Raw genomic sequence first — 16,795 nt, 5'->3', positions numbered from 1 at the left:
TAATAAACATATAATGGATGGTTGGAATGAAGATTTCACGTCCAGTTCTTTCCTGGAATGCAGTTGGGCTTGCTAATCCATGCCTTTGGAAACATACTGATCTGCCTTTTCAACTGACAGTCTTTCTGGGTTAATAGTGGGGCTGTTTGTTTGTGATTTTCTTTGTAATTCAATTAGAGTGATTACACTATAATTGAGGTGGACAAAGCCTCCTCTTGTGAAGCTGACAGTCTGGCAGAGCTAATGAGAATGTCTAATAATGCTTGCTACTGTATAGTATTTAGAACTTCAATTTCATTTTTGTAATGTAAAATATCAGTTTAAAGCGTGACAATCTTAATTTAAGGCCATTGTTTTGATGTAGGTTTTACTTGGAGTCCTCTTGATTGTGTATGTTCCTGATTTGGATCCTTATCCTGGTTACACTCCAATACGGACTGAGTCGATTGACAATGTTGAATATGAAGAACTTCCTGAAGAAGTGGAAATATGTCCCGAGAGGCATGCCAACATAATTTCCAGTATGTACTTCATAATTTGCAATACTGTCAACACATTCCAAAACTATTCAGTGGCCTGTTGTGATATAGATACAACTGATTGCTTTTAATGAGAAATATCTAAGCTATATATATGAGCTTAAAACAAGCAGCAGCAAAGCAACGTACGTGAAATCTAGTTGTACGAGGTTGATCTAAAGAAGAATGATGTCACCAAATGCGTAAATGTAGTGGATAATTATCCTAAGTTTTCCTGAATGTTTTATGTGTCACTTCCAGATTCCTCGATTGCTTGAACAGATTTGGTTGTGTTGGCTAAGATCACAACTACAGTCCTTTTCTCTTATTTCCTGTGTTTCTTGAATGTTACTTGGTGCAAAGATCGTTCATAATCTGTTTTTGCAGTCATTTAGTAAATCTTTTTCCCATTAAGCTGCGTTGTTTTGACTGATTGTTTGGTTCCTTGTTCATTTCCTAGAAATGACTTTTGGATGGATGAGTAATATCATGCAGCAAGGCTTCAAACGACCTATCACAGAGAAAGATGTCTGGAAATTAGATGTATGGGATCAGACCGAAACGTTAAATAACAGGTGTGTACTTGTTTTTTCTATGGGTTTTCTTTGCATGAATTCTTTTATTGCAAGGTTGTGTGATGCCTTTTTGTTGTGTCTGTAGCTTCCAGAGATGTTGGGCTGACGAATCTCAAAGGCCTAGACCATGGCTTTTAAGAGCATTAAATCGTAGTCTTGGTGGAAGGTATGAATAGCGGCATATTTTGACAAGTTATTGGTCTATAGTTTGTCTCTCATTATACTAAATCAAGAAAATATTCCAAAACAAAAAAAATGTGACCTAGAAGGCGTAGCATTCTAGTTCATGGAACAGAAATAGGCTGTGACATGACACTCCCAAAATATCATGGATTATATATGCTGATCAAATTTGGCCTCTATCAGATAACAGAGGGTTCAGTCAAGTAAGTTGAAGAAATCCTTGAAACAAGAGTGAGATGCTCTCCTCTTGGTGATCCTGTCCCTCGAATCCTTGAGCATGGCGAAGATCTTCCCAACGCTCTTTCCCTTCTTCCTAGTTTTCTACGCCACCAGTGAGATCATAGAAGTGCAGCTCATGCTCTCAAAGCTGAATCCTAGCCGACTGTTCTCTTACTAAAGCCAAATCTTCCTCACCATCCCTCCCTTGGTTTTGAATAACAGTGGCGACTGTTACATAATGCCATTATGCAATGGTTTTTTGGGTTCCCGATACCATTACACACTGCAAAATCGGTGGGAAGAAATATCACGGCTATAGCGGCTGTTACAGACTGTGACCGTTACGCAAATTGTCAAATCGAGATTGGAATTGTGAATTGAAATTCCAATTTTGGAAATCATGAATCAAGAATGGAATCGAATCGTAAGTTTCAGTACATGTTTCCAAAATCAATTCTAAATGACATGCGTATATTAATATATAAACAACAAGTGAAATGACAGAATTCATTTACGTTTTGACAATAAAAAAATCACATTTCATGCATATGCGTTCCCTGAACAAATAAAAATTAAGGGAATGAGTCAAGAAATTTTAATTAAAAATTGAACATATTGCTGTTTAAGGGAAGGAATCGAGAAAAAAATAATTAAAAAATTGAACTTTTGGTGTTTATCAACAATTAGGAAAAAAATTTCGTGCAGTCTTTCTTGATTAAAAAGAAAAAAATAATTAACTTTGGAAATGATAATAATTGAACAAAATACTAAAAAATATACTTTTGAATCTTAACAACATAACAAATTGTGAGTAACGCCTTAACCGATGTGTGTTCTGTCCCTTCTTCTCAATGGCAAAGCACTATACCACAAGAGTGAAGAATGGTTTTGTGAAAGCAACATAAGACCTGGAGTTCTATTTTCTCCTTTTTTTTAGCACAAAAAATTGACGTAGACAGGGAATGGAATTATGGAAGCTAATTGTGTTTTAAAAAAAGCAATTAAAAAAAAAAATGAGGTTTTAAACTAGTTAGGCTTGTTAGGATATGATAGGTCTAGAATCGTGTGAATCGATAGATTCGGATCAATTTGCTATTGACAAGGTGAATCAATAGATTCGACCGCAATTTAGTTGATTTTAGATTTGCTAGTAAGATTCAAATCGATTTGGTGTGGAATTGATACAATTCGTATGAATTAAATCGTGAATCATAAGTTTCTAACAACTATGGCTATGACCATTATGTAATTGCCACAGGACTGTTGCGCCAAAAAATGTTATTTTATTTTTAAATTTTTCTTCTCACTTTTGTTTTCCCCCTTTCATAAATCATTCTCAATATACTAAGAAGCGAGAGGGGGAAAAGATTATAATAAGGATGATATTGATACACATTTTACTTTTTTTTTTTAAATACTCACGAGAGATGCATTTGTTAACAATTTGAAAATACTAACTTGTTAGGAAAATATTTTATTTTGATAATATTAGCAATTTGATATTTATATTTAATATTTTTCAACTTCAACCTTCTATTTTTTCTAGTTATTGTATATTTGTATTATTCGAATGTCTTATGTGTCTAATAGATTAATGGAGTGTATAATATATTTTGTTTTATTATTGAATTTACTCACGTAAGAATTTATCACGCATAGGAATAATGAGAGAATATTTAAAACAAATGTAAATTTCTTGCCCTTACCAAACAACTTAATTGAACTAAAGGATTCAAAATGCATTAAAACTCTTTCTAAAAAGGGTTAAATGCTCAAAACTTGCAAATACACTAATATGCACAGGGTTGTGCGTGCTTGAAAAAAATTCACGGTCATTACACCCACTTTCCGTTATGTAACATCTGCTACTCCTGCTTCCTGTTACACCTGTTACCGTTACATTATGCTACCTGCTACCGCGATTTAAAACCATGATCCCTCCTTCCAGCTCTCTATTATCGAAGCCGAAACCTAATCTACCGATTCGAAGTCAACTATTCTCCGAAAATCATCTTTCTTCAAGTTCTCTTGCTCGACCATCAGGATTCCTGAAATTGTTCACAGATGTTTATGCTACGGTAGTTGCTCATCGAGACCCTTTCTCAGACTCGATTACCCTCCCTTTTAATCAGAGAGGTTGTGAGTTCCTATACTGCTTTGCTCTCTGCCTCAATCTCTTAACCAGTGTTCTTTCGACTTTCTGGCTAGTCATCTCCATCTTGCTTGTTCTTGACACAGATGGGAGAGTTTGCTACATTCAAAACTGAGAGAAAAGTGACCTCAGTCATATGTTTGGACTCAGCTACCTATTGTATCACAGAATATGCAGGAAGACAGGTCATACATTGTGTTGGACAAGGAGGAACTCATGTGGATCTTAAAGATTGTGCATGTGCTCTGTGAGGCCAACTAGGGGATTGCTGCTAGTTGTCGTGGCGCCAGATTCACGAAGGATGGAAACAGGATGAGTTTGAAGGTTTTTGAAGATGTCAGAGGCAGGTTTGTTTGCATGGAGAAGGACAGTAAGTGCCTCCTTGACGTTTGTATTCCTGAGGGTGATCAGAAAAATGGGTGAAGGGCCTTACTGCTTAGTTGGAATTCTCATAGCCCATGGACAAGGTCTCCATAGCATACTAAGGCAATTGGAGATGCTCAGACTGTGGCTCTTCTAACGACAGGACAGAGGAGGTTAAGTAAGAGTGTGTTGCAGTCGCTGACGTTACAGTGGAGTTTCAGCAGCTAGGTCTGATCCAGAAATAGCTTTCATCCGCAGCCAAAGGGAGGGGGGAGTGTCTGGCCTAATAGATATCCCAGCACGGCAGCACCATACAAGAAACTGGTTAGGTCATAGGGGAAGCTTCTAATTTATTGGGAGGTCCTTTGGGAGGAAGAAATGATGTGATAAGGTTGGGCTGGACACTTTGAGCTCCAAAACATTTGGGAATAAGATATCAAAGTTGGCATGGGTTATCAAAGACAAAACTATTGTACTTACAGGGAATGGCAGGAAGATTTTAGTCTAAGAGATGCAGCAACCTATACCTGCAGAAGAAGTGGGAGGGGGTAGAGTAGATTGTGCCAGGCCGCCAGGTCTGTAGAGTGCAGTAGTTTCTAGGGAAGGGGAAGGTCCAGAGACCATTTGCAGTGAAGCAGTGACCCCCATGATCAGCAGGGAGCAAGTGAAAACCAGCAATCAGTTTTCTCCTTTGTTATCAGTTACAAGGGAGGATAATGAAGAAGAAGAGCTGTACTATGACTTGGAAGAAGTGATCAGCAGCATAGCTGAGTCTGAGAAGGAACTATTGGTCGATCAGATGAGAGCAGATCTCAAAGCCGCAGAAGAGGAGGGATTAAACCATATTTTTGCTGAAAACAACAGAGATTGAGGGGGAGGAGATCCTAAACAGTAAAAGTATAGTTAAGACCCCACAAAAATCGGAGAGAGATTGTTTTCAGCTGGATCCTAAGAACGCACAAGCAAGTAAAATTTTATTAATCATCATTCTGGTCATTTGTTAGCTTTAAATAATGAGGGGCCTTTGTTTTCTAATCCCAGCCTTGGGCTCAATATTTCTTCTGTGGTTAAGTTAGTTATTCCTCCCTCTTCCTTTGCAGCTCTTTCTTTAGTCAGATACTTTATGCCGTAGGGAGGTTTCCAATGGAAGGGAGGGCTGCAGGGCTTTGTGAGCGGTGAGAGAGACAACCTAGACCCACAAAAACTTATAGGGCACTTAGGTTTGGAACTTCTAGACCATGTTGGAAATCTGGTGAGGGTGGGTTTAAGCCCTAGGATATGTGAGAGGAAAAAAAGTCTAGAAAAGCCTAAAAAAATGTTGTTTCTTCTATTAACTATGAGGGAGGTAAAGAATAGGGGAAAGGGGGGGGGGGGTTAGCGTGTTAAGTTATAAAGATTGTTAGTTGGAATATTAGAGGGCTAGGGGGGACTAGGAAAAGGATTTTGATTAAGTGTTGGTCAAGGACTCCTTGGACATTGTCCTCATCTAGGAAACCAAATGGGAAGCCATAGGCTGAGGAAGGGGGGATAATCAGGAGTAGCTGGGGTGGTTCTTGTAGGGATTGGGAATATCTACCCTCGTGTGGTGCCTCTAGTGGTATCTCATCATGTGGGATTCGCGGAATGTATCTAGAGCGGACACATTAAAGGGTTTTTTTTTTACCCTTTTAGTGTTGTTTGAAGTGAGAGGGAGGCATTTGTTTTGGGTTTCGTTAGTGTATGGGCCTTCTAGACCAACTATTAGTAGTGTTTTTTTGGGATGAATTTAACTCTGTTTGTGGATTCTGCGCTCCTAGGTAGATAATGAGAGGGGGCTTTAGCTTTAATGTGGTTAGATTTCTTATAGAGAAGAAAGGGAAGGGAAGGGTAGGGTAGGGACTGTAGGGTTTCTTCAAGTATGCAGAACTTTGACTCGTTAATTAGGGACTGTGGTTTGAGAGACCTCCCCTTGGGTAATGCTTCTTTACCTAGTCTGTTTTTTTTTTTTTGGGGGGGGGGGGGGGGGGGGGTGGTGGGCGCTAGAGCAACTGCTAGTAGGTTGGATAGATTCCTATTTTGTAGGAAATGGGAGTATGAGTTTCTAAATCTCACTCAACGTACTCTCCCTAGGACCACATCTGATAATTTGCCTATCTTGTTGGAATCTAGTAGGGTGGCATGTGGCTAGACCATGTGACTTTCAAGCCTTTGGTTAGGGAGTCTTGGGGGGAGGATATGGAAAGGGGATGGGAAGGTTTTAGATTCATGAAATGCCTGAGGAAGAAGCTAAAATTTTGGAATTAGGAGGCCTTTGGCGATGTTAGAATTAGAAAATCTAGACTCTTGGGAGGGTTGGCTTTATTGGATAGGAAGGATAGGATTCTATTCTATCGAATAGCGAGGAGACTAGAAGAGTTTCTTTGAAGAATGAGTTGGAAGAGGTGATTTTTCAAAAATTGAGGAGTTGGATGCAGAAGACTAAATTCAAATGGATTAAAAAAGTGACTATAATTCTTCTTTCTTTCGTAGGTTAGCTAATGGCTGGAGGAGTAAAAATTTGATTAGGGAGTTAGATGTGGGGGGAAGGGGTAGTCACTAGTGATCAAGGTTAGATTGCCTCCACCATTGCTAAAATCTTTTAGAACTTGTATTTGGAGAAGGAATATTGTAGGCTGATGTTAGAGGTGTTTGATTGGAATCCTATTTCTGTTGATCATGAAATGTTGGTTAGAGAGACCCTTTGAAGAGGAGGAAGTGAAGGGGGTGGTTTTTGGTATGGATAGGGATAAGTCCCCATACCCAGATGGATTTAACATAGATTTTTTCCAAGATTGTTGGGGGGTTGTTAAGGACAATTTGCTGAAAATTCTTACTGAATTCTTTGGGAATGGGATTTTGAGAAAAAACATCAATTCCTCATTTATTGCTTTGATGCCTAAGAAGTCTAAATCTATTAAGGTTGAGGATTTTAGATCAATTAGCCTTGTTTCTTGTGTATACAAAAATATCATCAAAGTCTTAGCTAATAGGATGAGTGAGGTGCTTGTTGAGAGCATTTCAACTACCTAGAGTGCATTTGTGGGGGGGAGGCAAATAGTGGATGCTATACTTGTGGTCAATGAGGTGGTGGAGGATGTTTGTAGGAATAAGAAGAGGGGTTTTGTCTTTAAACTAGATTTTGAGAAAGCCTATGATAGAGTGAAATGAGCTTTTTGGATAAAGTCCTTGAGAGAAAGGGTTTTGGTGAGTGTTGACATCTGTGGATTAGGGGCTGCTTGTCTAATGTGTGGTTCTTGGTGATTGTAATGGTGATCTGAAATCTTGGTTTAGAGCTTCCAGGGGCATTAGACAAAGTGACCCTTTAACCCCTTTTTTATTTGTTCTTGCAACTGATGTGTAAAGCAGAATGGTGGATAGGGCTATGGAGAGTGGGTTGGTTAAAGGTCTTGGAGTATGGAGAGGGGGTGGTGGTTTCTCATCTTTAGTTTGCTGGCGATACTAGTTTCTTCCTTGATGATCATAGCCCTTCCTTTAGGAGAATTTGGGGTATTTTTCAAAATTTTGAGAGGGTGTTGTGCCTTAAAATTAATATGGGGAAGAGTGGATTAGCAACTTTGAATGTGTCTGTGGAGCGAATGAGGGAAAGGGCCACTAAAGTGGGGTGTGACATTCTTGATTGGCCTATAACCTACTTAGGGGTTCTCTTGGTGGGTAATCCTAGAGTAGTGGATTTTTGCAATATGGTAGTGGAAAGGATGACTAAGAGGTTAAATGGTTGGAAGGGGGCTCTTTTCTCTTTAGAGAGTAGAATAACCTTGATCTAGGATTTGTCTTTCTAGCATTCCTTTTTATATCCTATTTGTGTTTAGGATTCTAGTGGGGATTGCTTGCAAGCTTGAGAGGATCATGAGAAACTTTTTGTGGTTTGGTGGGGTTGGGGGGGGGGGGGGGGTGATCACAGGGACAACTTAGTTAGCGGGGGTGAGGTTTGTAGGTCAAAAAAGGAGGGAGGGTTGGGTCTAGTGAAGTTGGTGTCTATAAACACCACTTTTTCTACTAAATGGCTCTGGTGCTTACCTATAGAAGAATCGTCCCTTTGGCATAGAGTATAAGAAATAAGTTCGAGTTCATTGAGAATGGGTGGGATACCAATGTTAGTTTAAGATGTTCTTTGGGTAGTCCGTGGAGGTCAATTTCTCAGATTTACCCTTCTTTTGTCCCTCACACTAAACTTGGGGTGTGGTAGGGCTATCGGATCCGTTTCTGGAAAGACCCTTGGCTGGGTAATGCATCCTTATCCACTTGATTCCCTCATTTTTTGACTAAGCTTTGAGCAAAATAGAAAGATATCTTTCTTTGTTGGGGATTTGAGTAGCCCATTAGTTGATTGGAATCTCTATTTTAGGAGATCTCTTAATGATAGGGAGTTGGTGGAGCTGTCTTTTTTTTTTTTTCTCTATTGAATGGGGGTAATCTTTCTTCAAGGAGGGATGTTCGGTCTTGGTCTTTGGATCAGTCTGGAGTGTTTTCTTGTATATCTTTTTTTTTGCATTCTTGACTCCAATTCTTCTCTCCCTCTCTATCATTTAATCTAGAAAGCTAAGGCTCCTCCAAAAATTAAGTCTTTCATATGGTTGGTTGTGCTCAATAAAATTAATACTAATAACTTGCTGCAAATTAGGAGACCTTTGAAGGCTCTTTGTCACGGTCCCACATCGGGTGTGTACTAGGGAGATCTTGGGCTTATAAGGATGGTTTGGACTCCAACTATGTGGGGCGCCTTTAATAGGACAAACATGTGAGGTTAGTGGGCCAAAGCAGACAATACTTCACTAGAGTTGGGTCCAAGACTGTTACATTTGGTATCATAGCTACCTTGGGGGTACTATCATGTGGGTGGATCTTACACAGAGGTGTAAGCCACTCTGACTAGGGTTAGATATTGAACGGGAGAGCCTGTCACGGTCCCACATCGGATGTGTACTAGGGAGATCTTGGGCTTATAAGGATGGTTTGGATTTCAACTATGTGTGATGCCTGTTATAGGACAAACCTGTGAGGTCAATGGGCCAAAGAAGACAATACTTTACTAGAGTTGGGTCCAAGACCGTTACACTCTCTCTCCTGATGTATGTGTGCTCTTTTTCAAAAATTATGAGACAGCTTCTCATCTTCTTTTGCACTGAATTTTTTTGTAGGATTTGGAATATGCTTTTTGGTATTTCTGGAGAGAGCTGGGTTTACCCTTCTTTGGTTGGTGAATTGTTAGCTATTTCGTTCATAGGCTTTGGTAGGAGAAAGGATAAGGCAGTCCTTCACTCCTTTGGAAGTGTGGAATACTTGCAGTTTTATGGGGGTTATGAGCGTAATGCAAGGATATTCAATGGGAAAAAATTAAATTGGGTGCTGGTTTGGGATAAAATTCAGTATTTGGCCTCACTGTGGTGTGCTGATTTGTGTTTTTCCAAAGGAATTAGTTTCGACAAGTTACATTAGAGATTGGAGGAGTCTTTTTGGTATTTGTTGGTTGCTTTTTTTTTTTTCCTGGATTGTTCCAGGCCTTTTTTGGGAGACGTCTCATTCTCCCTCCTGTAAATTCTCTTCCTATTAATGAAATATATTTTTTCCATATAAAAACAATGACACTCCCAAATGCTGTGTGGGTAGGGTATACTTCTGTAGAATATATGGTGATAAATGTGTAACGTGGCTTGCATAATTGCATATTTCATTGTCCAACCTCCAAAGAGGGTGGGCCTTGGATAAACGGTAAGGTTGCTCCTTTGTGACTGCTTGATCATGAGTTTGAGTCCAAGGAAACAGCCTCTCTGCATAAAAGCAGGGTTAAGGCTGTGTACACTGCGACATTCCCCTACCCTGACAAAGAGGGGACCTTGTGGTCTGGGGATGCCTTTTTTGTTGTTTTCTGACCTCCAGAGGGACTGGGGAGCAGAACTTTTGTAGGTTTTTATTAGCTGTTTACTGGAGGATGTCTTTTCCTCTAAAGCTTGTATTCTAGTTTCTTTCTAATGACTGAATTTTTCTTATTTGAAAAATAGATTTTCTATGGTGATGGATATCAATAATGATTGAAAAGAAAACTACAATGTGGCAATCTTCTACTTACTATAAAAATATGCCAATGGGAAATACCAAAATACTAAATTAAAATTTCAGACTGTTGGAATTCCAGATCATAATGTACTGTGTTTCGAGATGTTTCTACCAATTTGGGGATTACTAGGGCATTATTTTTTTTTTTGGTAACTATATTCCATATGATATTCTTGTTAATATTAACATGTGTATCCTATGTGCTATGTCTATGATTACTTCTCATTCATTTTCATTCCTTGCTTTTTGTAGGTTTTGGTGGGGAGGCTTCTGGAAGGTAACAAGTTCATTCTTTCATTTTACATTTGGGGTATTTTTTAGGTTTATAATCATATCTTGTCAAGGGAAAGGAACAACAATTTTTAAGTATGTGATTTTATGGCTAGCATAATGACATGCTGAAGAATCCTTGTAGGGTATGTTCATTTTTCTTACTATTTAGCTATTGTTGCCTAGGTCTGTTTCATGAAAAATAAAATAATTGACTTCTAAATAGTGTAACATGTCTTGTATGGTTGAATTGATTCCTTGCATTTCCTTGGTGAAAGTGTGAAACTATGTTTTCCTTAATTTAAGTTTCAACTCTTAATAGAAGTTTTACATTTTGATGAGCATTGAGATATTCTTTTTTTTTTTTTTTCCTGATTTAAAAAATTTATTAGGAGAGAAAGAAGAAATACCAACTAAAGGATGACAAGTAATCCTCTAAATTAACAAAAGGAAAGGGAAACAGCACTAACTAAAATAACCTTCTTGTTTAGTTTTTGATAGAACTTATTAAAACAACTCATTTAAAAACCCATTCTTCATCCTTTCCATCATTATTAATAGCACTCTTAAGATTATCCAAAACTCTTTGACAGCCTTTCTTCTACTTGTTTCTGAGATCTGGTAAACCTAAACCAATCTGATCCAATTGATCTTGGCCCTTATTAACCTTATCGTTTGACGTTGCGTTTGGAGATCAGTCCTGCCACATACTTACCTGTCTGCTGACAATGTCCAAGGTGCATCAATAATAAGAGAATCCCTTGCAAATGTACTGTTGGGCTCTCTGAAACATGAGAAGCAGTGAAATGATGAATTGGAGCCGTATTTTGAGCAAAAATTTCATCTATCATTATGACAACCAAAGTTCCTATCATACTCACTATCTTCACTCAATTAATCCCCCCAGTTAACCCTCTCCTCTTCCCTGCCAGTAGCTTTGTTTTCTCCAGAAACATTATCTGTTTCCCATGTAATATTCACCAGCCAAAAACTTCTTTCTCCATTTCTTTTAAGAATCTTCCTTTATTGCCTTCTGGATGCCTCCTTTGTTCTTCAAAAATGTTGATGCAGTTCAGCCCCTAGTCGCGTTGCCCTAGGTCTGATAGCCTCTTTCATACTAGTCACTTGACTTCTACGACCAAGAGAACCACATTTATTCTTCTGTTGGTGCCTGTGTTGATGACCTCCCTGATTCGATAATGGCACTGCTAATTCTACCTGTCTCAGAACTTACTAGTCACCACTTCTAACAGAGACAGTTTCTGATGGAGTCTTGCTGTGGAGAAAAGAGGAAAGGGGAAGAAGATATGAGAGGGATAGGGAAAAGCACACACTCAATTCAATTTATTAATTTCAAGCCTGTCTAAAATCTATTACATCTATGATTATTAGTAGGAAAATATGGAATAAAAAAATAAACTAAACCTTTACATTAAAATCCTTAGTACGAATTAAAGGCTAATTGGGCTAAAGTAGCAAGCCTATCTGACCAAATTAGTTGCTTTCTATCTATCCTACATCAATTTTCTCCCCCGCTGGAACAAATTTGCCACAAGATTTGTGGTGCAAAAATATGAAAAACACAGCAACTGTTGGATGCTTAGCTGAGACCACAAAGCATGTCCTTGTTGCAACAAGAATGAAACAAGCAAGCTTATTGTGTTGGTGGCAACAGGAACATCTGTGAGAAGTCAAGCTCAATAAATGGAATGCAGATATTCTGTTCACGTTCAATCGCAGCACTTTCGACTATTGCTTCAGCAAAATCTGCAATTCATTGTTCTTCCGCATCATCACCATCTTCTGGAAAATTTAGCATATAAATTATGTTATCATTGGCTTCATTAATGTCCTTCTTGATATGATTATCCTTTGATAGTAAAGCTTGATTATTAATGTCGGATTGTGATGTTCAGTGAAGGCAGACAAGACGATCATTGACAGTGGTTGGTGCTTGAGGCAATAATGAAAGTCACAATAATCAAGCTGTTTTTGTTCTTATTGAAGCGTTGTTTCCTTCATATGCAGATCAGACCAGAGAATATGACATTGTGCTGAAAGGGAGAGAGAGAGAGAGCTCCGTACACAGCACTCAAGGATGTTAAATCAATCCAACATTGTGTCAGATAAAATCTGTCTTAAAATCTCATATTTATTCCTATGGAAGCAAACTCATTGAGATATTTGAAGATTCCATTTTTGAAATAATTTATTGCTATATACACTCCCTCTTTCTCTCTCTCTCTCTCTCTCTCTCTCTGTGTAGAAAAGAGAGTTCAAATGAAAAAGAAAAGAAATAGTAAGAAAGTACTGAAAATTTGGTTGAAGCAGGATGGACTGGTTTGTACTGGACTGGATCTGGTTTCGTAGTTTGAGCCAGATCCCATCTGGACTGGGTTGAAGGGATGGATTGATCTGGGCCTCAAAAATATTGTAAGAGAAAGTTCTTTCCTCTTCTAATGAACAAGGGAAAAAAGATAAAGAGGGCAGTTGGGCTCTTCAGTTTTGCAATGATGATTAGGGGAGGATTGGCCTGGGCACTAGTAAGTTGACTAGCACTGCAATGAAGGTAAGAACATTGGAGGTTAATGGTCAAAATTGAATGGAGGCTGAAGGGGCAACTGCTTGCTTTGATAGTTCAGGTCAATGGTAGATGGTGAGATGACGAGGCAAGGACATGATGAAGAGACTGTTGGCAGAGATCTATGGCTAGGTGGGAGTTTGGTGGTGTTGAGGTGGTTCTGGATAGTGGTGAATCAGTGACCTGGAAGGATTGAAGATAAACAATGAAGAACTGGGGCTTTGTGTTGGGTTGTCAAAAACAGTGGTGATCACGTGATGTGCAGCGGTGTCTGGCTAAGGCTGTGGTAAACCAAGTACACAACTTAAAAATTTTTTTGTTTAATTTACTTTTTCTTGTTAAGATAAACACGACTTTGCTGTTAATCAGGACAGATGGAAAAGAGAACCTGAGGGAGGGGAGGGGGAAGAACGGGGGGAACAGAGAGAGGGGTTCAAGAACAATGGTGAGAAGAGATGGAGGAACAGGATGCTTGGATACCAATTGATGGCGTCTGCTGTGGAGGAGGGAAGGGGAAGAAGGAAAAGAGGGATAGGGAAAAAGACATGCTCAATTTAATTCATTAATTTCAGGCCTGTTTAACCCTATTATATTATTGGAAAATATGGAATAAGAAAATTACAACTAAACCTTACACTAAAATCCTAATATTATAATGAAAATATAGCCCATATACTAGTAATAACTAAAATACCAATGATAAATTCAAATTAAATTCTATTGTTTTTTGAATTGGGACTCCAGTCAAGCCTATCTAACTTAATAGTTGCCTTTTGATTTACATCAGTTTCTCTCCATCAATATCTCCACCAACAAGATTTGACAAAGTTACTTGCTGACTCTTCCCTTCTTGAGCCCGATTAGTCACCCCTGCTTCTGAACTTTTGGTTGGTTTTTTTCAATAGCTGATTATGCACAACTCAGCCTACAATCTGTGATAACCCATTTCTGAGAATTCTTTGGACTGAGCTGACTCTTGTGCTTCTCCAACCACAACTATGTTTTTTCCTTAGACACATGACAGGAGCCCCTATGATGCTGAACATTCCTTACAACAACAAACAACAACAAACCAAGCCTTAGTCCCACTAGGCGAGGTTGGCTACATGAATCCAGAAAACAGAGAAAGAAGATCTTACTAATAGTCAAACCCAGATTGCTGAACATTCCTTACTAAATGAATTGCCTTTGTAGTGGAGAAATTTTTACCTTTACATAGATGCAACTATGCAAGTCTGATCATTGGTGTGATTCATCAAGGTTTCATCTCTTCCTGCTATTTGGCAGACCAGATGTTGAGCAGTATTGTTGGGGAAATGACTCCTTTGTTGGGCTTCACTGTTGATTGTGGCCCATATTCCTTGAACCCAAAGACCCCGAACCAACGTTTATATTTTTTGGGACATTATAAGTTAAACTTGGGATACAACCCAAATGCAACATCAACTTTATGCCTGAGTCATCTCTAACCAGCCGAGTCAATATGCTCCATCCCTGTCAAAGCCAGGCCCAGTGCCAGAATTCACAACCACCCCTCTTCTCCTCTTCCTTGCCCTTTGATTCATGAAACCCTAGTTTACCTGTGTCATGAATTCCCTGAAAAATTGATTGGCCATTGGGGCAACTTTTTCTGGCATTCGAAACACAATGCCCTGATCCATTCTCGCGATGAACCTTCTTAATTTGAACCACTGCATCCTTCCTTCCTTTGTCTTGGTTCATCATGAAATCTGAGAGATCAATCTTTGGCCAGAATATTTTTTCAGCAACTCTTTGTGCTTTTTCTGCTGGTTGTTTTAAGGGAATTTGTTTCTCTGAATTCCAGCATGACTGTCAGGCTACTTGATGTGATTTATATTTTTTCTCTCTATCTGTAATTTTCTGTTTTTTTTGGAGTATGTCTGATCTTCTGCTTTATATATTATTCTGTTGTTGTTTCTGTGTTTTCCTTGTTTTTTTTTTCTTGTTGAACTCTACTCCTCTCTAATAAACTTCCTTGTTTGTCAACAAAAAGAAATCTGAGAGATTCAAAGCCTTCCACCCTGTGAGATCCTGTAAACTTTCCATGAGAATGCTCCATCCATTCCCTTCCAAATCCCCTGGAACAAAGATCAAATACCTCTTGCCATTTGGTCCCATACTAACTTGCACATATTTTTGAAGTCGCATAGGTCAGGTCACCACCAAGTATTTGAACCTCCCAAATCTTCTCTCACAAATAAAATTTCCCAGATAAATCCAGACCCAAGCCGGGCATTGGACATTCCATCCTACTACAGATAAAGACACCTTTGCCTAGTGATTCTTTACCGATATCTTATTGTGCATGATTACAATTTCCCTACCCTAACCTTATCTAGCCTCAGATTGCCCCTCTGATATCCTCTTGTAGAGCTATGAGATTGTGTTGCTGCTGCATCTTTCAAATTTTCCATCATCTGGTTTAAATTGGATCAGCTAGATATTGGTTTTTCAACCCGTCAAGTTCCATGACTTATGCATGCTACATTGGTGCTACTTGCAACAAACTCTATCTTAACTGCATCAGCTATCTTATTTGATTCAAAAGATTGGTGTTTTTTGGTAAATGGAAATTTGAAATGCATTTTGACTTTCTATGACTAAGTTTATATTGAGAATTAAATTAGCAAAGAGCCTCATGATTGGAAATCATTACAATTTCTCAATGCATCACGTAGTGGTGCCAAGGCTCCAAAGCTCAATATGAAACATTAAATTCCAATTTGTGTGTGTGTGTGTGTGAGGGTAGAAGGGGTGACTAGATAAGAGCATATGAGCCCCTAAGTTTTGGTAACAACGAGGAGGTTTGATGGACATGTTTGCAGTCAAATTCTTTCCAATAAATTTTGAGGAAAGAAATTATAGCATCAAAAAAGTAAGCATATGAACATTGGGCTTAGTTGTGGATGAAGTCTAAATTTCATAATTGATAATGATAGTCAAATGAGAAAAAAATGTTTTGTTTGGAATTTCTTCTTTTGTATTTGCTAAAGGTTTCTAGAGGTTTTGGGAGGGGGTGACCGAAGAAAGCTTTGTGGCAATGTTGATGTTCTTGCTATCATTTGGTGTATTTGGTTGGAGAAGAAAACCAGAATTTTTAAGGGTGCTGCGACTTCTCATAACTTGATATGTTGCACAGTGGAGTTTCTTGGACCAGTTTAGTGCTAAGCAAATGGCTTTTTTAAGAATGTATGTGTAGAAGATTTGCAGCATGATTGGATTGCTTTGCTTCACTAGAGTTGTTCTGTACTTATTTTCTTTACTTTCTTTTTGTTGTATTCCTTTTACTTCTAGAGGAGACCTTTTTGTACTTCTAGAGGAGACCTTTTTGTCCTTGTGATGTGCTTTGCCTTTCTATCTTCAACACAATTCTTTGTTTACAAAAAATGTGGTAAAAAAATGCTCACAAGACATGATTGTAAGTGAGGATAAACAGCAATTATATGAAGGAGGAAGTGGTGTTGTTAGTGTGATTCGTTTTTATAGCAAGAGAACTAATATTCATTTTTTATTGAGTTGTGGATTTTTCTTTAAGGATTGTGGAAAGGAACCTTATTAGGTGAGAAACTTAACTGGGACATGTGATTCTGTATCTACATCAACTTGCAGTTATGAATTACGTAATCTGATATGTAGCTGAGTGTCTTGTAATTTGAAAATAGTTAAATTAAAAGTGAATGATGGCAGTAGCCGTGAAAATGAGTAGTTGGGTAATGCCTGTATGAATTTGATAACAATGAGAATAGAAAAAGAAATAGAGGAACCATCGTTTAAATAAGTGTTAATAATGAATTATGGTTATGTGCATGAGAGCAAGCTT

The 16,795-nt window shown here is 38.4% G+C and overlaps 1 protein-coding gene across 2 annotated transcripts in view; it reads left to right on the top strand.

Moving 5' to 3' along the window:
* Positions 1–16,795, top strand: part of LOC131160059 (ABC transporter C family member 2) — a 90,657-nt gene that overhangs the window by 19,799 nt on the left and 54,063 nt on the right. For both annotated transcript variants that reach the window (XM_058115374.1, XM_058115373.1), the window contains exons 5-8: positions 365–521; positions 979–1,093; positions 1,179–1,259; positions 10,356–10,380. In XM_058115374.1, coding sequence (XP_057971357.1) covers positions 365–521; positions 979–1,093; positions 1,179–1,259; positions 10,356–10,380 — 378 coding nt within the window. The remainder of the gene's footprint in view (positions 1–364; positions 522–978; positions 1,094–1,178; positions 1,260–10,355; positions 10,381–16,795) is intronic.

The sequence above is a fragment of the Malania oleifera genome, chromosome 7 (genome assembly GCF_029873635.1).
Source record: "Malania oleifera isolate guangnan ecotype guangnan chromosome 7, ASM2987363v1, whole genome shotgun sequence".
Lineage (NCBI taxonomy): Eukaryota > Viridiplantae > Streptophyta > Magnoliopsida > Santalales > Ximeniaceae > Malania > Malania oleifera.
This window is presented reverse-complemented; position numbering and strand designations above follow the sequence as displayed.